This window comes from Schistocerca cancellata, chromosome 8 (genome assembly GCF_023864275.1).
Source record: "Schistocerca cancellata isolate TAMUIC-IGC-003103 chromosome 8, iqSchCanc2.1, whole genome shotgun sequence".
NCBI lineage: Eukaryota > Metazoa > Arthropoda > Insecta > Orthoptera > Acrididae > Schistocerca > Schistocerca cancellata.
Window position 1 is genome coordinate 539,585,442 of NC_064633.1, and position 23,970 is coordinate 539,609,411.

The following is a 23,970-nucleotide window of genomic DNA, read 5'->3' on the forward strand; positions in this document are numbered from 1 at the left end:
TAGAGTATCGAAATTGCTTAGAAAGTTGCAAGGAAATCCACGTCTCACTAAAGTATGGACGAAACAGAAGTATTTCATTTGAGCGCGCTCTCTGACGTTCCCACGTGCAAGTAAGCCTGTCGTCAACATGTTGTGCAAGTAGACGCACATTTCTCAAATTAGTGAAGCGTTTTTTTTTTTGTTGCAGTTTGTGCTTGAAGAAAAAGACAAGCAAAACATTCCACCACGAACAGGTACGTAATGGAAAAGCTGAAACATCTCATTTGCAGGACACAACTTGGCAGGAGTTTCTTTGCGACACAAATCGTTTATTAAACGAATGATTCACATTACGTAATATGTTAGAGAGCACTTATGGCTCTGGGCCGAATTCAAAACATTTGTACACATTAAATTTTAATGCAGGTTATTACCTTCACATAATGTAATGTTTTTCGGAGTGAAGACATGAATGAAAATTCCCGCAATGATACGAACACGAACTCCTGCAGTGTCTCATGACAGCTGTTTCTGTTGGAAGTGAAGTCCCATAACAGAAAAATCAAATAAATTTTTTGCAAGTAAAATTAGGCATTTACAAAAAAAATTAGGTTCGCTGTCCTCTGAAGCTAAAAGCAGCGGCAGTTCAGAATTTGCACATGTGAAGAATTATGAATTTAAAGGCTTATGTGGCACGTTTTTAACGAACGATTCATCACAACTTCGTAAGTGTTTCTTTTACTCGCTTATATTACTTCCATTTCGTAAGAGCCGCAGTAGTAAGCAGCTATCATTTCGCGTTTATTCGGTTTCAATATATGGTGTCAAGCGAACGCTTGACTTTGCACAGACCACGTGAAACGCCTTCTGTGTATCGTCTATTCTGTGATACGATCACAAGCACCGTATGCACAAGCCAGAACGTTTCTGAGCGTTCAACAGTGTGGTCAAGAAGACGTCCCGTGTGCAAGCAGCTTAACATCCGTCAAGATTCCGTGTGCCTGCTGGCTCATTTTCGTACCTGGTAATTGCACGACTGCCGCCTGGTGGATCGATCACGCAGCTCTTTCCGATGTCCTGTCAGATCGTGATCATAAATAAAGGTCATTGGTTGAGTTCCTCGAAATTTGTTTCGGCAGTTGGAAAACAGTCAGCAGTCACATGTAGGAATCGCTAATGTACGAAGGGCTTTCAATACGTAATGTAATACATTTTTACTGAAATCATGTTCATTTTATTGAGGATTCTATTACAGCATATTATTCCCTATCATTTTGGCTACAAAACCCTATTTTTCAACATAGTATCCGTTCAATGCGGCGACCTTGCGCAGCCTGTATGCCCACATGATACCACTCTACTGGTCGACGTCGGAGCCAGCGTCTTGCTACATCAATAACTTCCCCGTCATCCACGTCCTGCTTCCCGTGGACTGCATCCTTCATTGGGTCAAACAGATAGAAGTCGGATGGCGCGAGATCCGGGCTGTACGATGGATGAGAAATGAAATTTTGTGAGCTCCTCGACGGTGTGCAGACTTGGGCGAGGTCCTGCGTTGTCATGTAGAAGGAGAAGTTCGTTTGGATTTTATAGCGACGAATGAGTGTCCACACGACCCCACATAGCACGAGTCAGTTCTGTGCGGTTCGCCGGCTGGCACGCGGGGAGGTCGGACAGGTTTGCGCGACCTTGTTGCAATGACAGGCGCCTACCCACCGACTCACTCTGCTTTTGTTCACTCCCTGGTCACCGAAGACATTTTGCAAGTGCCTATGAATATCTGCGATGCTCTGGTTCTCTGCCAGAAGACTCAAGTGACCACTCTGCTTCGAACGCACCTTCGTTACAGACGCCATTTCGAAGGCTACTTTCTGTGGCATTACTCACTGGACGTCCCTTGTACATCTACATTCAAACTCTGCAAACGCACAGCAGAGCAGTTGTTAGGGCTTCTTCCTATTCCATTCACGTATGGAACGCGAGAAGAATGACTTTAAACGCCTCTGTGAGCGCTATAATTAATGTAAACTTGTCCTACGATAGTGATACATAGGAGGTTTAAATATATTCCTAGATTCATCATTGAAAGGTTGGGAACTCGTTAAGTACGCCTTCTTGGTATAGTTTTCGTCTGTATTCAAGCGTTCGCCAGTTCAGTTTCTACAGCATTTCCCTGACGTTCTCCCATGCTTCCAACGAACACATGACCATTCATGCTGCCCCTCTTTGTATACGTTCAATATCCTTCTTTGGTAAGCATCCCGTACATTGATCAATAGTGTAGGATGGGTCGTAGATATTACCTGCGAGCAATTTCCTTTGTAGACTCATTGAATTTCCTCCAGTTTTCTACCAATAAACCGAAGTCTGCCTCCTGCTTTAGGGTAATACTGAACCTATGTGATAGTTTCATATTTGCATGAGTTGACCTATTACAACTGTGACTCATTGATACTGAAATCACAGGGTGCTACGTTTCTTTTTCCATTTTATCGCGTATTTAAACATTTAAAGCAAGTTCCCAGTCTTCGGACCACTTAAAAATGTTAGGATGAATTTCATGAATGTGTGCGCAGTTTTTTTTTTATTTTTTTTTACACACTACGTCGTTATAAATAACTGGTTTGTCTGCGAAAAATCTAATGTTAAGATTAATATTGCCCTCTGGGTCGTTACATTAATATACAACATGATCAGCAATCGTCCCAACATACTCCCCTGGGGTACACATACATTACTTCTACATCTGTCAATAACTCACCATCCAAGGTAACAAGCTGCGGCCACCCTACCAAATTAATCCTCAATGCAGTCCCAAATTTCGATTGATAAGCGATACGATCGCACGTTCGATAGTAAGCGTAAATGCTTTACGGAAGTCGAGAAATACTGCATGCCACGTTAAAAAAGTAATGAAATTGCAAATTCAACACATTGGCTACCCAGGAGTGGCGTTGTGCGACAACTTCCGCTTAAACTCTTTGTGACAGAACTTTTAAAACAAAGTAGAGAGATCTTGTGGCAGTTCACTCAACAAAATCGCCAATTTAATCTAAATGTTGCCTGTCAGACTATAACTATTAATAAATATTTCTTGTTTTGAGCACGACGAATCAAGATATGGTTGCACTCTTCATAGCAGCACCTAGAATCGCCTGCTGAAGAAGTAGACAAAATCGTACGCAATAAAGTTGCAAACGAATATCGTATACATGTATAACGTTAACATTTCAGCAGAAGGGTTAAAAGCTACGCTTGTGCACATCATTGAATTACTAGTGAAAACCTAAAATTATTAGAAGTTCGTTAACAACACAGCATCGTAAAATTGTCTACTTGTGCCTGACGCGTGAGTAGGCGCAGGTGGGCCCCTGATAGGTGAAGTATTGGTTATAAAGAGCCACATTAGCAGATCGGGAATACTTAATGCAAGGGCGTCGTCGCACAACTAATTTCATTCAGCATTATTAATACTGTTGCTTGCCTGCTGCTCTCTCAGCTCAAAACCACAAAGAAAAGAGAGTTATAAAGCATATAAATCGGTTCCGTTAGATACAGGGTGCAGGCAACGAGCTTAGGGGTAGCGTACAACGGTTGAGAGAGAGAGAGAGAGAGAGAGAGAGAGAGAGAGAGACGCGTGTATGGAAGGGGAGGCGAGTTCCGCGCATGCGCAGACACGGCAGCGCGGTGTGCGACCCGGCCGGCCTGCAGTTCCGTATCCGTTCCCGTCGTGGCAAGTGTAGCGTACGCCATGCCGTGAATAGCTCCGCAACTCTCGCGCCAACGCCGATCAGCAGCAAAGCAGCCTCCCGCACCACGTTACTCCTACACGTCCGTTATATTATGGGAAAGTGTCGCGGGTTACTTCACCGATGGTGAAAGGTGAGTATAATCTGGAACGGACAGACGGCCATTTTAACTACAGCTGCCAAAACTCCGACGTCCCGTCACTTCATATGTGGAAGTGTCAATGCAGTTCGATACACAGCTGTCGTGTAGTGTGGACTGGTGCGGCCCGAGTGTGTGACGGCAGTCCGCTTGTGGCGTGTTGCAGGTAGCCCCGACAACTGAGCTCGGCCGCAGCAAAATGCACAGCTGTGAAAGATGAGAGCTTGCGACGCGAGCAGAAATGCCGGCACTTCTGCTCCGTGCGCGGCGTTCGTGGTGGCCGCGGCCGTGCTCGCGGCGGCCGCCCTGTGCCACGGCGCCTCCACCACGCTGCACCCGCGCCACCATTCCCGGCACTCCAGCGCCGCGTGCCCCACCGAGTGCCGCTGCTTCAGGGAGCACCACTCGTCACAGCTGCACTTCCACGTGGAATGCACCGACTGCCTGCCGCACGTGCAAGTCCCCGCCGGCGCCGTCCGCGTCTCCTTCACCGACGTACAGCCAGAGTGCCTCTCCAATTACACCTTCTACGATTCCCCTTCGCTCGATTATCTGTCCTGGCAGTTTAGTAGGCTGAAATCCGCCAACGAAACCTTATTCCACAAACTGACGCTTTTAGAGAACGTCGATCTCAGTCACAATGAGCTCGAATCCCTCTCATCTCACACCTTTCACTCTCTCCTCTCACTCAGAGTGCTCAATTTATCTCACAATCAATTGCACGACCTCCCAGAAAATGTATTTGACGGTCTGGATAAATTAGAACTGCTGTCTCTTAGTTATAATGAATTTCACGTGATACCTTTCCAAATATTTGCCCCCTTGGAGCAACTGTCATTTCTGGATTTATCATTTAACATGCTCACTACGATACACGACGATTTTTTCTTGCCGAACAGCAAACTGCGTACAGTAAATCTACAGTGTAATGCCATAAGTAGAATTGCTATCAATGCCTTTAATGGTCTACACGAACTAAAATTGCTCTCTCTCTTCAACAATTCACTAGCGGAAATTCCCAGCCGTCTTTTCCGGGAACTGAGCACTTTACAGACTCTGAATCTAGCTCACAATTACATAAAAAATCTGACGAGTAATTCATTTTTTGGGCTCCATCAGCTGAAATTGCTCAATTTGAGTAGTAATCCAATACAGAGGATACCGACAGATCTGTTTCTCCCGTGTGGGCAACTGAACACCCTCATTCTGGAAGATACGAAAATTCACGAAGTAAAGGGTTCCGACTTAAGAGGTCTGTCTAATCTCAATTCTCTCGTATTAAAAAGAAATTCGTATCTCGAACATATCGATAATTTTGTCCTTAACCACACTCCGAGGATACAGCATGTCGATCTCAGCAGTAACAATCTGACTCATTTGCCAATTTCATTGAGGAGCCTGAGTGATGTGAGAGAGATAAGACTGGCAAACAATCCGTGGGCTTGTGACTGCCAAATGCTCTGGTTTTTAGAATGGAGCCACAATGTTGCTATCCCAAAGACTGATCTACACTGTGCGAACAATCCTCACAACGTAAAACAAAACAATATGATCCTAATTCTGAGGAGCTTGAACTGTAGGCCAACAACCTTTGTTAGTGCAACACCTCAAAAAATGTACCCACTGCGGTCTCATGCCATGCTCCACTGTTCATTTAGTGGCAGCCCTGCCCCTTCCATAACGTGGATGACACCGACAGCAGAAGTTTTTCACTGGAATCCTGATCCTGGTATCCGTGGTGTTTTTGATCATCATCCACCAGCACACTTTACAAACATGCAGCCTATAGATCACAGTAAGTCACGCATAAAAGTCCTCGAAAATGGCACCCTGTACATTAAATATATAAAACGCTCTGACTGTGGTGAATACATTTGTTTTGCCTCAAACCCTATATCCAATGCCACTGCTCGAGTAATGCTTAACATTGACCCCATTACAATTCAGCAAATAAAAGTGATAAGTCTTCTTGTAGGTATAGCAAGTGCTGCTGCTTTTCTTCTCCTAACTCTGGTGATAAAACTGTTCATTTATTTAATACACAAGTAAGTAGAGCACAGTTATATTGCCTTCACTTTTACAATGTCATTATTAATACAGTAATTGCACAGTGAAAATATATTTATGCTTACTGTATTAAAGGACTGGCTGGCACCAGTACTGCTGCTGCTGTCGAAGAGACAGAATATCACCCCGAGCAAAGCAGATCTACCAAATGCTAGACAATATTGAGCAGTATAAGACACAGCAATTGGAAAAACTAAGAGAAAATTATACATTACAGGTATGAAACAAAGATCTGTGGAAAAATCTGTATGTACTGCATTTAAATTTATATTCTGCAATGGACAGTTTCTTAAATTTATCATTCTATTTGGAAGTATATTTCCAATTTTGTTAAATTATATTCCAAAACAGCCCAGAAGAACTGTAAAATTTAAAAATAACAAAAATTATCTTTTTTACTTGTTCACAGGTGCATAGAATTAGGGATAATTGTGCTCAGCAAGTAGAATGGATCCAAACAAGCTACCAGGGTCAAGTTAAGCACTTGAAGGATTTTAGAGATTATGGCACAAATCATTTAACATCCATCAGAGATCAATACTATGAGCAGGTAATGCATAAAAAAAAATAAAAATAAAAAGAACTGTGCAAGAATTATACGGTGGAATTCTTTGAAGTTACACTATTTCTCTCTTTGCAGATAAGGCGAGTTAGAGATTATTCAACTGGGCAGCTTAACTGGGTACGAGAAAATTATGTCTTCCAACGCAACAGGATTCGCAAGTTCAGTGCTCATCAGATACTTCGTTTCAGGGAATCTTACAAATTCCAGCAACAAACACTTGCCAAACTTCTAGAAAATCTACCGGGATTCTATTTTGAAAACTGCCGCTCTGGGTCCTGTGGTCGTACGGACTCTGCAGTTTTTGAACCTGAAGAGGAAAATGTTGAAGTCTACCTAAAAACAAAAGCACATGCCAGCACTTCAATAAATGATTCAAATAACTCTGATGATACACAGAGTCATATATCACTCTATTACACACCAAGTGAATTATCAGAAAGTCCTAACTTTTCTCCAGTGAGTACTGCTAGTCAATTGGAGTCTAAATTTAACATCAGTATGGAGAGAGAGTTGCCTGAAGAAGAAACTGTGGAACCACAAACCTCTCCATACTTTTCTCCTGTCCTGTGCCAGTCTAAAGGAAAGAGAACAAGAAGTGTAGCAGCAACCAAATTGTCAACAGAAGACTGTGCTGTGTTTCAGTGTGCTAAAGTGAACAGAAGTGGAAGTAGTAGTGATGTGAAAGTGCAGGAGGCAGGTACTCCTGAAGAAGTGGCAGTGCTACTACCCCAGCTCCATTTGAGTGCACATGGGTCATCAGAAGTGTTTGTCTCAAAATGTGATGATGATGTGGCGAGTGACCAGGGAAAGCAACCAACACCAAGTCATGAAACTGCGCTGTAGAGCTAAGGAAAGCTGGGTGTGGTATTTTACTTATTTAAATAACTGTGATATGTTCCATCAAGAATGTGCTCAGTGCAGAGTGTGTGTGTGTGTGTGTGTGTGTGTGTGTGTGTGTGTGTGTGTGTGTGTGTGTGTGTGTGCGCGCGCGTGCGCGCGCACGAGAGAGAGAGAGAGAGAGAGAGAGAGAGAGAGAGAGAGATTCTCCTATGCTGTGATTTCTCAACTTCCATGAACTGTAATAAGCATTCATGGCTGCCAGTGGTAGGTAGATGAAGCTTAAAATCTCTACTGTAGTCTTTTGTTTCAACAATTTCCAAAATGTTTTGCGAAGAATCTTTTGGAAATTTTAGGTTTTAGTGACAACTAAAATTTCTTTAGTCATTCTCTCATGCAATAAATAATTAAATCAAATGTAGGGTCACATTTTAATGAACAGTAATTGCTGCTTTCTCAAGTTTGTTACCTAGTGCATTGTCAACAAAATTGGCATTTCTTAATTGAAACATCACAAATACAGTAAAAATGATGGTATGTAATGGAACTTGTTTTAGCAATCTAATTGTACACTGGGGGATCTTGTCCTTTGTGGAATCTCAATAACTAAGTGTTTTCTTGTTTTAAGAAAAGCTTTTCAAGATGCACTGTCATGGTTAAAAATCCTGTAGGAGACACTGCCATACAATAATAAAACATACAAAAGACTGAGGGGTTGGGTATTGATAAACAGGAACTGAACTATCAGCAATGAAACTTCTTCTCAGAGTAAGTTTCAGGATGTTTCACTTTACGGTTCATCTTGAAAAGCTGATTTTTTTTCCCCCTGTTGAAATACAAAAACATGGAAAAGAAATTCATTACCTACCACAAACTAGACAAAGGAAGTTCTTCAATACAATAATTAGCTAAAATGTTACTGAGATTAAAAAGCACCATTTTAGTAACAATGTTGAGAATGGATATTTATATTTTTGTGGTAATTCTGTAATGTTGAAAATAAACAGCTTTTGAAAACTATTGCTTGCTGTTCCCACTGATATCATTCTCAGCTCTGCTATTACCAGAGATTTTCCACTGTCACATGTAAAACTGCCCTGTTCAGTATGCTTTAACAATGGCAAATTTAAATTAAAATGAATTTCAATGTCTAGTTTTCAAAAATTTCAGAAGTAGTAGTTCTTGCTAATTATATTTTACGTCGACAGGAGTAATTTCTATTTCCTGCACCTAAAATTTTTTAAACCACCTATTTCAGAACATGTAGACTGGATACTGGACATTTGACATCTTGATCTATGGGCACCACCAACTAATTTCAGCAGTGTGCACCACTCCATTAGAATATTCATAGTTCATAGACATTGAGTGTTTTATTGGATAGATACAACAACACAGAATACTGTGACAATTCAAAAATCTTCTGAAAGTTTCCTATTTCATTAAAGTTCACATCATCTCATTGTTCAATGTCTTGAGGCAAGTGGTAAAGTGTCAAGAATGGGGTTTGATCCCATATTTGTATCTGCCAATTTTCACTTATGGTTTGGTGTCCACCTGGAACTTTAGCCCCCTACAAACAGCTACTAAGTCAGTTCAGTGGTCAGAGGAAGGTAATGGCATATTACCTCAAATAGGACCATATCAACTTCAGCAGTCTGGTGTTCAAACCAACCTTCAAGCTTTATCTTTTTAATGTCTTCAACACATCTCATCAATCATAAACAACAAACATGTTCTATTTAATTATTAAAAATCATAGCTGTCTTACCTTTTCCGGCGTCCTGTTCCAGACAATCACTGAATGGCCTGAATTTAGTAAATTCTTCACAATTCCTGAGCCCATGATTCCCAGACCGAGAAAGCCAAATTTGAGATCAGATGGTAGAATATTCTTTTCTTTTAGAGTCTGTGTAACACTCTCTACATCCAAAATAGGAGTTTCCTACAACAAAACTGACAATTAGACAAACTTTGAATATAATTATTTCTTAAGGGAATGCATTCCATGTAAGTAATGTCCTGGGGTTCCAGATCAGACAGCATACAAAATAAAAGTGCAAATGCAAAAACAGCAGAAATAATAAGATGATAAATCAAACAACAATGCCACGAGCTTTTTGATGATGAGATACACACATTTTAAGCCACTAGCCAATTTATGAGAGAAATTTAGCAATACTTCTAAGTGAAACCACAGGCTGCAATTATCAGTGAGAGGTAATTGCCATCTTCACCTCTTAAAATTAATCCATATCTTAATACACCAAGTTTTGGTCTTACTTTGGTGTTTGTACTACATTATGGAAAAAGCTTGTTGGGGGACAATGCATTCTGGAATTTCACTTTGCTTCACATGAATTATAGCGACAAATTACTGAAGGAGCTACATTTTCAACAAGAAGTATGCAGGTGACAAAATAATAGCAAAGATAGAGACAGAATCGTAAAACAGCTCAGTCACTGTGATGAAACATTCTAAGAAAGCATCCATGCACATTTCTGTCAAATGTATACAGATTTACAAAAGATGGTCTGTTTAAGGGGATGTATGAAGTGCCTCATATCAAATTGCTTGCCATATGAATGTTATCGGAAATGGAGGAATGTTTCATATGAGTCTTCAGCTTTGACCAGTGACAAGGGAAACATGCAACAAATGCCATAAACAACATGGCGACTATAACATGTTGTTGTTTGTGATTTACTCAAATGGATTAATGTACAGATCAGTCCGTCATCACAACCAGGTATTTTAGCATAACATTCATTGGCTTCGCCAACTCAACCGAATTGTCACCTTCCAACGTAACACATACCTTGAGCTATGCTACAGATTGGTTATGTCACAACAACCAGTTTTATTTGTTTGCCTCCATAGTCATTGGATCCACAAACTAACAACAAAACTATGAATATATGCACACCAAAAGGTGACAGCAGCCATTAACGATACATCACTGGTGAAAGCTGCAAATATTCCTCTTAACCCAATGTTATCCATGGTAACACCTACCATCACTTATGCTGCCAACAATCCTTTTCACACAGTGTTATATGCCTCTTACAAAAGTCATATACTGGCAACCATATTGTCGCAGCACATCTCATTATTTACAAAGACAAAATTGGTACCTGGCCTGAACCATTCAACTACCAATGTCAGATCATTAACATGATTTCTAACAAGAATTTCAATGACTAAAAGGAAGTCACCATCATCAATTAAAAATTAAACACTCTTCTAGCCACACTTCTACACACAATTACATTTATGTGGTAAAGGATTTGCAGCTTTCAACAAGTCAATTGCTGTGTTAGCTTGCCGTTAATGAGTAACACCCTCCTACCTTCCACTACACTAAATTGTTATCTTACTGATCCTCCACAATGTCCATACTGATCCTCCACAATGTCCATACCAATCTAGGGTGATCCAAAATTCGTACACTCTGAAAGTACAGGGTGCTTTCTTCCTTGCTGGCACTACAAAAAAAGTAATAAAATCTTGTCCCTTAAATATTTTCAGTAGAAAATGGATGTCAACGAAAGGAAATTTGGACACATTGTAATCAATCACATGTATGACAAGCAGCTTCATCATTCAATGCTCTGTAATTGCGCCATCCAGCTAATGCAGTCAGTTGAGTTTTGCATTAGAAATTTAGAATATTAGAGTTTCTTCTAACTTTGATCTGCCCAAAAATGCTGTAGTACACTGTTTCTTAAATAATGCGTATATACCTCAACTACAGTATTCTTCAATGTTGAGTATAATTGTTGGCCATGTAAGTGAAACATGTTCATACTTAGTTTAAAGAAATTATCTGTTTTAAGACAGAAATACCCACAAAACTTATTAATTTGGAGATTTTAAACAAATATCTTATATTAAGTAAGAGTGGTTAACGTTTTTTTCTTTTTTTAAAGGCTCACAATGGAATGGATAGCATGAAGCGGCAACATACATGTGTAAATGTGAAGAAAAACAACTGTAGTCTTGTTTCTGTGTTAGAAATAAATAATTGCTCACATTTTGTGTAAGACTTGCTGTAATTGCTGCATTAACAATTAAGAAGCCTGATAATGTATTACACTGCCTAAAATTATAAATAAGAATCAAACTTGAGTACTGTATCTCAAAACACTACTCACTGTACTAAGTAGGCAGCACACCAACAGAATACTGATCGCAGATAAGTATCATACAGGTGACTGATTAGTGTTGCCAAATTACCTTTCTTTGAAGAATATTTTCTTCTGAAAATCTGCCCAATTTTGTGAAATTTTGTTAGAGACTCTTTTCACTCTTAGTATGCAATTATCATGCTGTGGTGTCCGAGGGTGCAAATTTTGATTCACCAAATACATGGTCACATGCAATTTGTACAAAATTTCCAACCCTGCATTCAAAACAAAGGTGGTAAGTGGGAAACAGCAGAGTTATCAACAAATCCTATTATCATCAAAATTCTAGATTCAAGCGACTTGAATAGGCCTGTAAAATTTTCCCCAATAGTTATTTGCTTAAATGCATTTGACAACCATCAAATTTGGTTTACATAGCATCTCTTCATAACTGCTGCAAACTACATTTACTTGAAAGTGTTTGCTGTATAGTCAGGCCTTGGTCTCCCTCTACAATTTTTGCCCCACACTAACTCCCATTACCAAATGGACTATTTCTTGATGGTCAGACTGTGTCATTTCAACCTACTCCTTCTTTTGTTCAAGTTATACCACAAAGCCATGTCCATACGATGCATTTTTTGTGCTATCGCACATTAATTTCCAATAGTGCAACTACACACATTCATTTGTGCATGCGTAATTTCCTGGAAATGAAATCTGTGCATAAAGCACATTGCTACCTGTCTTCGGCGGCACACACTGCGCTTTTTAGCTGACGATGGGCAGCTGGGTTCTGTATGTGTTTGATTGTGTACTGTGTTGAGGTTATGCTGTAAAGTGATTTATGTGCAATAATGTCTGTTGACTCAACAGGAAGCACATTTAAGTTTATAGGTGATTCCAGACAAAGAAAAAAAATCATGTGTAAAACTGCTTCTGACAGTTATTTGCATAAAAATTCGAGATATGTTGCCATGAGTGCCACATATTAGATAAAAAGGCTCCCATCATATTTCGGTAAACAATAAGATACCATAAGTTTTTATTTATTTATTTATTTATTTATTTATTTGTGTTCCTTTGATCCAGTATGCAAGGGAACTGCATGGATATGGAACGAGTCATAATTATACATGAGAACAGTACTTATGGATGCTCATAGATAAAAATTTTAATATTGTATAGGAACAAAATATGCTAATAATTAAAAGCTTAGGGATTTCCTACAGTGAAAAGAGGTATAAAACAATCAAATAATAAATGACTCAAATGAATATATAAATCGCTATTTACTAGGTAACAAAATTTTATTGCCAGGCTTATCGCTGCAGTTTCCCAAGCAGAAAATCTAAAATCTCACCATGACCCCCTCCTGAAATTTGCAGACAGAATGTTGTCTTCACTTTTTACTGTGTATAAACACTTCTTTACCTACAATCACTTTTGTTTTCTTTTTCTGTCGCCTTTTCATCATAATAAGCGAATAAGGGGATTCACACAGCAGACTGCTTGCGCGAAGAGGAACCCATGGACTGCAGAATGCCTATGCATACATGGAGTCTTTCCACGAATTTTTGTGCATGCCCTTTTATTCCTGTGTGTCTGCGATTGCGCACAATGAAAGAGGCATCATGTGGACATACCTTATAATCTTCTCTCTTCAACTTGACACCTCTCCATCATTTAATCTCTTCACACATTTAATCTTCAGCATTTGTATGTAATACCTCATTTCAAATATTTCTAGGTTCATCAGGCTGTACTGTTTATTGTCCATGGTTCACTTTCATCTAAGGATTCACTCCAGACAAATACTCTCAGAAAAGGCTTCCTACCACAAATTTATATAGGTTTATTTTACACAAACATTTCTTGCTATTGCAAATCTACACTTAATACCATTTTTACTTCAATGGTTTTTGTTCCTCTTATTACGTGTGATGGAAACACTGAACATTTTCTTCATGCCACTCCTGTGGCAATAATTTGAAACTGGGATTTTAGTTTGCACAGTTATAACGTTCCTGCATGTAGTAGTTGTGTTGGGATGATAGCACAAGTATTGAAAAGTCAGTGCACCACATCAAACCAGTAGAAAGACTGGCAACTTAAGAAACTCCTATATATTATCTGAAGGCCAGAATCATGTGGTTTGATGAAATAGTAGGGACTGAAATTTCATGAGTACTTAAGACAGAACTGATCTCAACCCAGTCGGAATAACACAGTGATGTTAACATTCAACACCATAATTAAGTTTTCACTCTGCAATGGGGTGTGCGCTGATATGAAACATCCTGGCAGATTAAAACTTTGCGCCAAACTTTTGCGGCAAATGCTCTAATGACTGAACTATCCACGTGCGACTCACGATCATACGCTCTGTTGCAGAGCAAAACTTTCATTCTGAGAACATCCCCTAGGCTTTGGCTCAGCCATGTCTCCACAATATTCTTTCTTCCATGAGTTTTAGTCCTGTAAGTTTTGCAGGAGAACTTCTGAAGTTTGGAAGATAGGAGAGGTTCTGGCAGAAGTAAAGCAGTGAGGACAGATCATGTGTTGTGCTTGGTTAGCTCGGTTGGTGGAGCACTTGCCTGGGAAAGGAAGAGATCCTGAGTGGGTACAGGTCTATTAAGTGCATCTTTGTGAAAGACATCTAAATGTCAGCAGAGTGTTTAGAATCATACCTGATTGACTTTTCTAAGTCTGAGTTTGGCACATAGTTTTAATCTGCAAAGAAGTTTCATACTCAACACGCCAATACTATACAACAATTCAACATAATGCAGAGGAAAAGGAAGAAATTTACTGCAGTATTATACCACAATTTAACAGATGTTTTTCTATAAATGTGTTTTTGTTGTCGGATGGTAGCTGCAGTTGAGGTCATCAGTCTAAAGATTGGTCTGATGCAGCTCATCACACAGATCCATCTTGTACTTCCATATCTGTATGACCCTGCACAAATTTGAACCTGCTTAATGTATTCAAACCTAGGTCTCCCTCTATAGTGTTAACCCCCGTACTTCTTCCACCATCAAATTAACTATTCGGAGATGCTTCAGGTAGCTCCTGTCACCCTATTCCTTCTTTTAATCAACAAGTGCCATAATGCTCATTTCTCACATCTGATCCCTTACCTCTTCATCAGTTATGTGATCTACTCATTTAATCTTCTGTAGCCTAATGGAAAAAGGTGGTACATATACAATCAAGCTTAAAAATTTAATGTGGGTACAAGGCTATTAAGTGCATCTTTGTAAAAGACATCTAAATGTCAACAGAATATTTAGAATCATCCCTGATTGACTTTTCTAATATGCAGTTATACACTGTGTATGATACATTATTTACTTCCTCAGTATAGTCTCACAACCTACAGACATTACCACCACCACCACCACCACCACCACAACTGCGGTGAAAGCAAATCTATTCTGTAGCTCTTAAATGTGTTCTAAAATTGTGTTGCTGCACCTAGTTTAATCTAATTGAATTTTTATATCTACAAAATTGAAGAATGTTATACTCACAGGGCGTATAATATTTGACGGGCGCTCCAATAAATTTGATGCAGCTCCTTTCCTTGGACTTGGGCTGTGATTAACAAGATTTGGTGAAATGTTATGTTTTATCCTAACACTATCATCTTCCAAAGATTGACTTCGAGCCTTTTTCGGTGTTGGAGTATCCTTCATTTTATCTGAAGGCCCTCTTTTAATGTTTTTAACAGGTGTCTCCTGTAACACAAGACAATTACCACTATCAGTTAAATGTCTACCATTATATTAAGATGGGAAAAATGGCACTAGCTTAGCATTTACTGTATCGATAATATATTTGTTCTACAAAAAACAGATTAAAACTGAATGATTATATATAATAATTCTGACCTTCACAAACTTTCCAAAGAACTACTTTTTTCTCATTCTGCACAAAATGGTCACAGAAGAGCTCAAATTATACACCATGTTCCAATAATTAATGGAACTAACTCCATTCTGTTGATTGTTTTTGTTGTTATATTAGCCCATGTGGCCATCATTCCTTCTTATGTAATCCTCTTTACAGTCTTTGTTGTTGTCTGTCTTGTTTAAACTGTCATCTGTTTTCTACCTTATGTGCTAATCCACTCATTTATTTTCTGTATAATCTCCTTTTATGTGTGTGTTCTACCGCCACTTGGTGAGTACTTTTTTTTGATCTATCAAATTACAACTCCATTCTGTTCCTTGTAATTTACATATTTCATTTGTGCAATGTCACAAAGGCATTTCATCAGCCTACAACACACGTTTAACTTTAAGTGTCAAGTTCCAACTGCCAAGCCTCTAAAGCATTTAGGCATTTCGGGAAAGAAAGAGGAATGTAAATCAAGAAATGATGCCTCCGACAATGCTATTGGCTAGTAATTACTATTCATTAATAGGGGAGCTCCCTTTCATTTCTTTATTATGAAAGAAACAGTCAAAATAAGACATACATCAACCTGATAATCCCCTAGTGTCTCTGATGTCTACTGTGTTGTATTCTCCCAGCAATAAGGAAACAGGAATGATGGGACTAATTAACTGGTATAAAGGGGAAATTATGATTCTGCATAGTTGTAGTAGTAGTAAACTCTAAATGATGTAGGAAATATTAACAACATGCTTTCATTTCATGACAGGATTACCATATCCAAAGCATCATTCAGGTGACTAAAATGTTGCTTCTGAGTCCTACATTGTCAGACACACGATTGATTTCAAACACAAAAATCAAACTGCCATGTATACAATAACGGCTTGTAGTGTAAAAAACTGTGCTAACATGGCTTAAGAATATCCTAGAAGGCATATTATTTATATAGCTTTGCATACTTCTTCAGATCATATAAAGTCTCCAGATACACATTTTCCTTCATTGATGCACATAGTAGTGAACTTTTTGACTGTTTAAGTGTAATACATTCAATACTTGCATCTACTAATATTTTGACATGCCAAAACACATGTTTGACAAAAGGGGTTGATGGAGAATGGAAGGCAAAGCCGCAGAGGGGAAGAGGAAGAGACAAGCGGCACAGGAAGGGATGTACGTGGCATACAGGCAAAAGGAAAGAAAGACAAAGAGAATGCCAGCAGGTTTGTAGAACCGAGAGTGATACAGGGAAGTGGTAGAGTCAAAAGGGTGATGGCATGCAGAGTAAAAGGGAGGTTGAGAGACAGCAAGCAATCTGAGAGAGAAACGGAGGGAGAGGCAGCCAGCATATTCAGAGTACATGATTGAGACATGGAAAGCACATAATATGAGGGAGGAATGGAGACCTCAAATAGGCCTAGTGACAGGGTGGAAAGGAAGAAGGTAGCGAGCAGACAGGAGTGGGAATGAGGGAGACGTTCAGGTAGAAAATCAAAGGTGCCACTGCCAAATGTACATCATACGGACAATGCCTAGAGCACCTTAACTCTATATAATTCGGAATTTATTGTGACAACTTCAAACCAGCAAATGGAAGCTCTTTATTCATGTTGTTGTTGTTGTTGTTCCCTGTCAGTCTATCTTATGCAATTGTTTTCATATCAACGTAACTACTGCATCCTTTTGAACCTGTTTATAAACTAATATTCTCTGGTTCTTTACTGTCGCAGCAGTCTTTTTTTTACTGTTTTCTGACAGTGCTGCTTGCTCACTACAGCCTACCATTACGCCTACATCTACATCAATACTCCGCAAACCAATGAAGTGCATGGCAGAGTGCACACTTCATTGTACCAGTTACTGGGATTTTTTCCCGTTCCTTCACACATGAAGCACAGGTGTAATGACTGAGTGCCTCTGTGTGTGCTGTAATTATTCTAATCTTGTCTTCGCAAAGAGAAACTTTAAACTTTCAGTGCAGGGCAGGAGCATGTATAGGAACTATGGCTCAAGTTTAAAAGAATAGTTGAGCATGCACTGGATAGATATGTACCAAGTACAACAGTTCATAATGGGAGGGATCCTTCACGATATACAGTCACTATAAAGAAACACTACAGATGCTGAATGAAACCTGTTTGACTGTCAACAGAGCTGTGCAAGAAGCCTTCAATGACTACTGTAGCAAAACACTGTCAAATGATCTTTCACAAAACCCAAAGAAATTCTGGTCGCATGTAAAGGCTGTTAGTGGCACCAAAGGTAGGGTCCAGTCCCTAGCGAATGAGACAGGAACTGAAATTAATGGTAACAGAGCAAAACCTGAAATGCTTAACTCTGTTTTCAAATGTTCCTTTACATATCACCCTTGAAAAGAGAGCCACCTAAATACCTGGAAGACAGCAGCAATGCCACAATCGCTTTTTTCTTCTGACAGCAGTAAGCACACAGAATTAAACATGGATCAATTTAAATTCAAAATAAATACCCAAAATCAATGATTTAAAAAAAAATGTTATTTTATGATGCTTTGTTAGTGCATACCTTCACTGCATGGCTGGTGAATCAAAGGCCCAGGAAAAAGTATTTCAGTCATCATGTCAACCATTATCATATTATTTACAGAAGAACACTTTAATGCCTCATAGACAACAGATTCGCTTTATTTTTCTATCCATATGGTGGGGTAGAGTTTCTTTTGTAAATAAACAATGTACTATGGACATATCCCATTCACTTTCAAAGTAAATATCTTTGGAAGATTGTCTGCTAATTTCATCTTATTCTGGTTTATAAGATTATAAAAGTCAAGAATGGCTAATTGTTAACTCATTCTTGAAGTCATCAAGAAAGAGTTTGTTGCTATCCCAAACAACTTATTCTGTGGTTTGTTTTCTGTTTCATTAAAGTGACTGGTCCAAGATATAGTCTCACAAAAGTGGGAAGGAGTAAGCCTTAAGGTCATCAGCAGATGAAAGTACACACATTGTATGCTATAAAGTGTGTCAATTAATATTGTGACATCTGGCACCAATGGCAGTGACTTCAAATAAACTGTGTGAAGCTATCTGTTTGAGAGGTACATTTGTACAAGGAAGCACAGATCCAGCAAGATACTGTGCATCTGTTTCTGTGAGAATTTTAATTGTTATGATATGTTTTACCTAACTGTAATGGTCAGTGGGTCAGGAAAAATAATGTCTAAAACAGTTAGCATGTACGTACTTCTTATCACAGATCTGTCTATAGTGTTACTGAGACGAGTCGTGCATTCATTTTAATTGTAACATCAAATTTGTGTTATCAAGATTTAATATTCAATTTCTGCCAAAATGGTTAATATTTTCTTAATGTCGTTAGACAATCCACTACAGTGACACAACCGTATTTTGTTTCAAAGAATAACTTCAAGACTTTTGACATAAACATTAATTTATAATGATATCCAAATGAAAACCAGTCTTGTGGTTTACCGTATCAGCTGCCAATCATTTATGTATTCATAATCCAGATGTGACTTGCATCTCCCAATACTTTTGCACGTTTAAAAGTTCCAAACTATTATAAGGTTGGAAGTCCATATTAAAATCAAAGATAGCTGAAGTGTGACTGGTTTCAAATAATAATGAAGGCAAGGATATGTTGCATTCAATGACACCATTCATTCAGGGCAGGAGACTATTCTTCCCTACCACACACACATTTGTTCTTCCTTCTACTGTATCAAGATTTTCTATAATTCTGAATTTGTTGTGTTCCTACAAAGAACTCTGAAACCTCATGTTTCATGTATTATGTTTTAGTTTCCATTCCAAATGGGCTCTTAAAAACTTTCAAAGTTTTAATTGCTTCATACTGCCTTTGTCTTAAATTTAATATTTCTTATACTAAGAATACATCATTGATTCTCAGTAACATTTACTGGTAATTTTAATATGCGATACTGTGTTACAAGCCATTAATTGTGCCCTGAGCTTTCTTAAAATATAGAAACTGTCACAACATAATTTTAAAACCTGAAATTAAGTTGCTATAGGTAGCAAATCAATATAAAAATTCAAACAGTTGTCATACTTATACTGACTACAGAAATGGTTGAGGAATTAACGGAAAGGGGGAGTGGAGGGGGGAGAGAAGAGAAACGCACCTTTTTTAATGCCTTAGATTTTGCATCCTTCTTGGCTGCTACAGATTCCCTTAACCTATTGAACTCCGCATCTGGGTCCATAAGGTCATTGTATTTCTGGGAAAAAGTATGACAAATAAAATCATAAATAATAGGCAAGGAACCACTAGTATTTTTAAAACACAGATTCTACAATAAAGCAATACTCTCTGAACACACAAGATTAACAGTGCACACACTAATGAATTTTGCAGTTCATAATATACTTCTTGGTTATAAAGTCATTAATTTTTTTAATCTCAACCTTGTAAAACAACACACACTCAACACAGTTTTTATAACATATTAAATTAAATTTTTTTTTTTTATAACATATTCATTTTAAACTAATGTCCGATAGATATATTCACATGGGATAAGATTAACATCTATAATGATGTTGTGCCCATTCTTGGTTCTGTTATTCATTTATGGACTGTTTACATAAGCTTATAACCTCTGTGTTCTAAAACGTCTATCATGTTTATTTCTATTCAATAAATCAGTAGATCCAAACTGACTCATTAACTGTGGAAAAAAACATTAGTTTATCATCCACATCAACTTTTCTTAAAAATTTTACTTTATGTTTTCTCATAGTTAACAGCAGTTAGTGTTGAACTATTTTTTGAGAAATTTCTTTGCCAGGCCAATGCCTGTTAGGTAATTACTAGCCAGTGGTGGCAGTCTTTGCCCAATCTGAAGCCAAATGTATGGTTTGAAGACACCGTAGCTGTTACCTTAAAATAGTATGTAAATATATGTACAAATGGTACAGCTTTTATAAATATTAATTAAATATCCATTGAGGTGAACCACTTGTAATCTTTATTTCAAAGAAGAACCTCAAGATTATTGACATCAGTGCAAATTTCCAATAACTTTCCAAATAAAATCCAAAACACACACACACACACACCACTGAGCTGGACAGTGGACAGCAACTGTACCTGACGAGAGCAGCACTCTGGCGTGAGTGGTGGGGTAAGGACGCATGGGTGAGGGGCGAGATAGCAGACACAGAGAGGGGGGGGGAGGGGGGGAGAGAGAGAGAGAGAGAGAGAGAGAGAGAGAGAGAGAGAGAGGGGGGGGGGGATGATTGAGACTCTCTGTGTGTGTGTGTGTGTGTGTGTGTGTGTGTGCAAGAATGTAGGACATATTGCAGGTAAAGTTCCCATCTGGGTAAATCGGAAAAGCTGATTTTCACAGGAAGGATCCATATAGCACAGACCATGAACCAGTCATTGAAGTGAATGAAGCACACTGTATTGGGCCGCATGAGCATCTGTGTGGTCCACCTGTTTCTCGGCCACAGTCTGTCAGTGGCAATTCATGTGGAGAGAGAGAGCTGTTAGTTGTCATGCTCACACAGAAAGTAGCACAGTGATTGCAGCTTAGTTTGTAGATCAAATGACAGTTTCACAGATAGCCCTGTCTTTGATGCGATAGGACAACATGCCTGTGACTAGAGGTGTGAGGATGTATGGGGCAGGTCTTGCATCTAGGTCTATTGCAGGGGTATGAGCCCTGAGGCAAAGGGTTGGGAGCAGAGATGGAGTAGGGATGAACAAGGATGCTACTTAGGTTCAGCAGGTGGCAGAATGCCACTATGGGAGGGGTGTTAAGGATAGTGGGTAGGTTATTCCTCATTTCAGTTGAAGTGAAGGTATTTCTGGTGGTTGGTATGTTTGATATGCACGAAAGTACTGATTAGCCATCCTTGAGGTGAATGTAGACATTGAGGAAGGTGCCTTGTTGGGTTGAGGAGGACCAACTGAAGCAAATTGGGGAGAAGATGTTGAGGTTCTGGCAGAATGTGGATAGGGTTTCCTCACCCTCAGTCCAGATCACAAAGAACCATCAGTGAATCTGAACCAAGTGAGGGGTTAAGTATTCTTGTTGGTTAGGAAGGATTCCTCTAGAAGGCCAATAAATAGGTTGGCACTGGATGGTGCAATGCAGATTTCCACTGCTTTACCACAGATCTGTTTGTAGGTGATGCCTTCAAAAGGAGAAGTAACTGTGGATGAAGGTCCAGTCAGTCATGGTGGCCATGAAGGAGGTTGCAGGAATGGAGTCAGTTGGGGATTGGGAAAGGTAGTGTTCAGTAGTGGCAATTCCATGGTCATTGGGAATGTTAGTGTAGAGGGAGGTGGCATGAAAAGTGTTGAGCAGGGTGCTGTGTGGTACAGGAATAGGAATTGGGGTAAATTGATGGAGCAAGCGGTTGTTGTCTTTTATATAGAAGCGCAGGTTACAGGTAACAGGCTGCAGGTGTTGGCCCACAAGAGACAACATTTTCTCAATGGAGGGACAGTAACTGCTCACAAAGGAGTGCCCTGGGTGACTGAGTAGGAATGTGGGGAGTGGTAGAGGTGTGTGTGTGTGTGTGTGTGTGTGTGTGTGTGTGTGTGTGTGTGTGTGTGTGTGTGTATGTGAGAGAGAGAGAGAGAGAGAGAGAGAGAGAGACTCCACAATAGAGATCCTGTGATGGGCTTAAGGATTTCCAATGCTGGAATAGGGTCACATGGCAGGGTTTGTAAGTGGATGAATGTGACAGCTGGTGGAGTCCGTCTGTCAGGTAATGCCTGCAGTTCAAAACAACAGTGAAGGAGTCTTTGTTAGGATCAGTGTTAAGAGGGTGGATTGTGGTTCTCTCTATGAATGTAAAGTTTGTTTCCATGTAGGATGGTGTGAGAAAGTCTAACATTAGGAAATTCTGCAATGTTAACAAGGGATGGCACAGTTGGATAGAGGAGTGTAGTGAGGCAGGCAGGGTTCAATTTTGGTTTTGAGCTGAGTCCAATTGGTAGGGTTGGTGACAAAGTGTTTCCACTGTACAGAATGGAAGAAGGAGTGAACATCTTTCGGAAGTCCTGGCTGGCTGGCTGACTTTGGAAGTGAGGCCAAAGGTACGGCGTTTGAAAGAATTGATACTTCTGTGGGTCTAAAGCTTTTGCCTCCACTTCAACAACTGCCACCCATTCCGTATCATCAACTGTAGTCTCACTACGGCTTTCACAGACTGAAATTATCGTCCCAATCATGTACAGAAATGGATCTCCCACACTTTGTTTCCAGTCACCAGCCACCTCCCACATACCCACCATCTGGCCACAGAGGAGCATTCCCCTCAAGACTCTCACCCAGGACTGACACAAGTGAACCTTAATCTCCACCACCTCCTTATCCCCACCATCCACACCAGATTGCTCTTCCTGTCTGGCACAGTTGCATCCACAGTCTGGACTCAATAGCCAGAGACAGTGGTCATGTGTGTGTGCACGCATCTTGTGCTTGTGCGAATGCTTCTGTGCTTTTTACTTCAGAAGAAGGCCTTTGGCGAAAAGCTTGAATGTATAGCAGTCTCTGTGGTGCCTGCCTGTGACTCAGTGTCTCCTTATATATCCTTTCCTTAATATTGTTGTTGCTAGATAATGTAATATATTTATTAACTCATTTTGGAACATAGGCACTTGGAATTTTTGTGACTATGGTTTCACACAATAAGGGAACCACCTTTTTCATGTACATATCATACCTACTTAGAACCATTCCAATAAATTGGTGTCTGGCATCTTCCTTCCTCACTGCTACATTTGTGGTGTCTTTCCCCTGATCTGGACAGAAATTACTATTGTAAATGATTCAGGTGAATTATCAATAATTGCTCCATCAAACCGTATCTGATCTTTCCTTCTATTTACATATCCTACTAGACATTTATTTGTATTTAGATCCAGATACCAATCTTCACAACTCTGCATTTCTCAGTTAAGTTAATAATGACACTTAATATACTACTGTGTCGTCTAGAACCAACTTCATATTGCTGAAGTAGTTATCTGCCACTAATACAGTTATTCAAACATTAGTATAAAGTTTTGGATGTTTCAACCATAAAAACACAAGTGATTATATATATAATAATCTCTGCCCAAACTCTTTGCCTCTGTATATGTCTGCTTGTGTCTGTATATGTGTGGATGGTGTGTGTGTGTGTGTGTGTGTGTGTGTGTGTGTGTGTGTGTGTGTGTGTGTGTGTATACCCGTCCTTTTTTCCCCCTAAGGTAAGTCTTTCCGCTCCCGGGATTGGAATGACTCCTTACCCTCTCCCTTAATACCCATATCCTTTTGTCTTTCCTTCTCCTTCCCTCTTTCCTGACGAGGCAACCGTTGGTTACGAAAGCTAGAATTTTGTGTGTATGTTTGTGTGTCTATCGACCTGCCAGCGCTTTTGTTTGGTAAGTCTCATCATCTTTCTTTTTAAATATATTTTTCCCACGTGGAATGTTTCCCTCTATTATATATATATATATATATATATATATATATATATATATATATATATATATATATGTATATATATGGAAAATACAAACATGTATATAGTGGTGCAATGTTGTTTTTTAGTATCATTGAATGTTACATTGAA

At 39.3% G+C, this 23,970-nt stretch overlaps 2 protein-coding genes across 2 annotated transcripts in view; one reads left to right on the forward strand and one right to left on the reverse strand.

Moving 5' to 3' along the window:
- The window catches only part of LOC126095144 (putative oxidoreductase GLYR1 homolog), a 259,436-nt gene that overhangs the window by 190,340 nt on the left and 45,126 nt on the right, over positions 1–23,970 (reverse strand). The window contains exons 5-7 of the mRNA XM_049909863.1: positions 19,518–19,613; positions 15,001–15,207; positions 9,108–9,281 (exon numbers count right to left, since the gene is read on the reverse strand). Coding sequence (XP_049765820.1) covers positions 9,108–9,281; positions 15,001–15,207; positions 19,518–19,613 — 477 coding nt within the window. The remainder of the gene's footprint in view (positions 1–9,107; positions 9,282–15,000; positions 15,208–19,517; positions 19,614–23,970) is intronic.
- Positions 3,678–8,356, forward strand: LOC126095143 (leucine-rich repeat neuronal protein 1). The gene is made up of 5 exons (XM_049909862.1): positions 3,678–3,861; positions 4,034–5,912; positions 6,010–6,151; positions 6,344–6,484; positions 6,575–8,356. The coding sequence occupies exons 2-5, from the start codon at positions 4,084–4,086 to the stop codon at positions 7,340–7,342; spliced, it is 2,880 nt and encodes a 959-aa protein (XP_049765819.1). The 5' UTR covers positions 3,678–3,861; positions 4,034–4,083; the 3' UTR covers positions 7,343–8,356.

What these genes read in the sequence shown, in the direction of transcription:
- LOC126095143 (XM_049909862.1), top strand. Translation starts at nt 4,084, where the DNA reads ATGAGAGCTTGCGACGCGAGCAGAAATGCCGGCACTTCTGCTCCGTGC. An exon ending in TTCATTTATTTAATACACAA is followed by an intron (nt 5,913 to 6,009) that starts GTAAGTAGAGCA and finishes ACTGTATTAAAG; the next exon opens with GACTGGCTGGCACCAGTACT. An exon ending in GAGATCAATACTATGAGCAG is followed by an intron (nt 6,485 to 6,574) that starts GTAATGCATAAA and finishes CTCTCTTTGCAG; the next exon opens with ATAAGGCGAGTTAGAGATTA.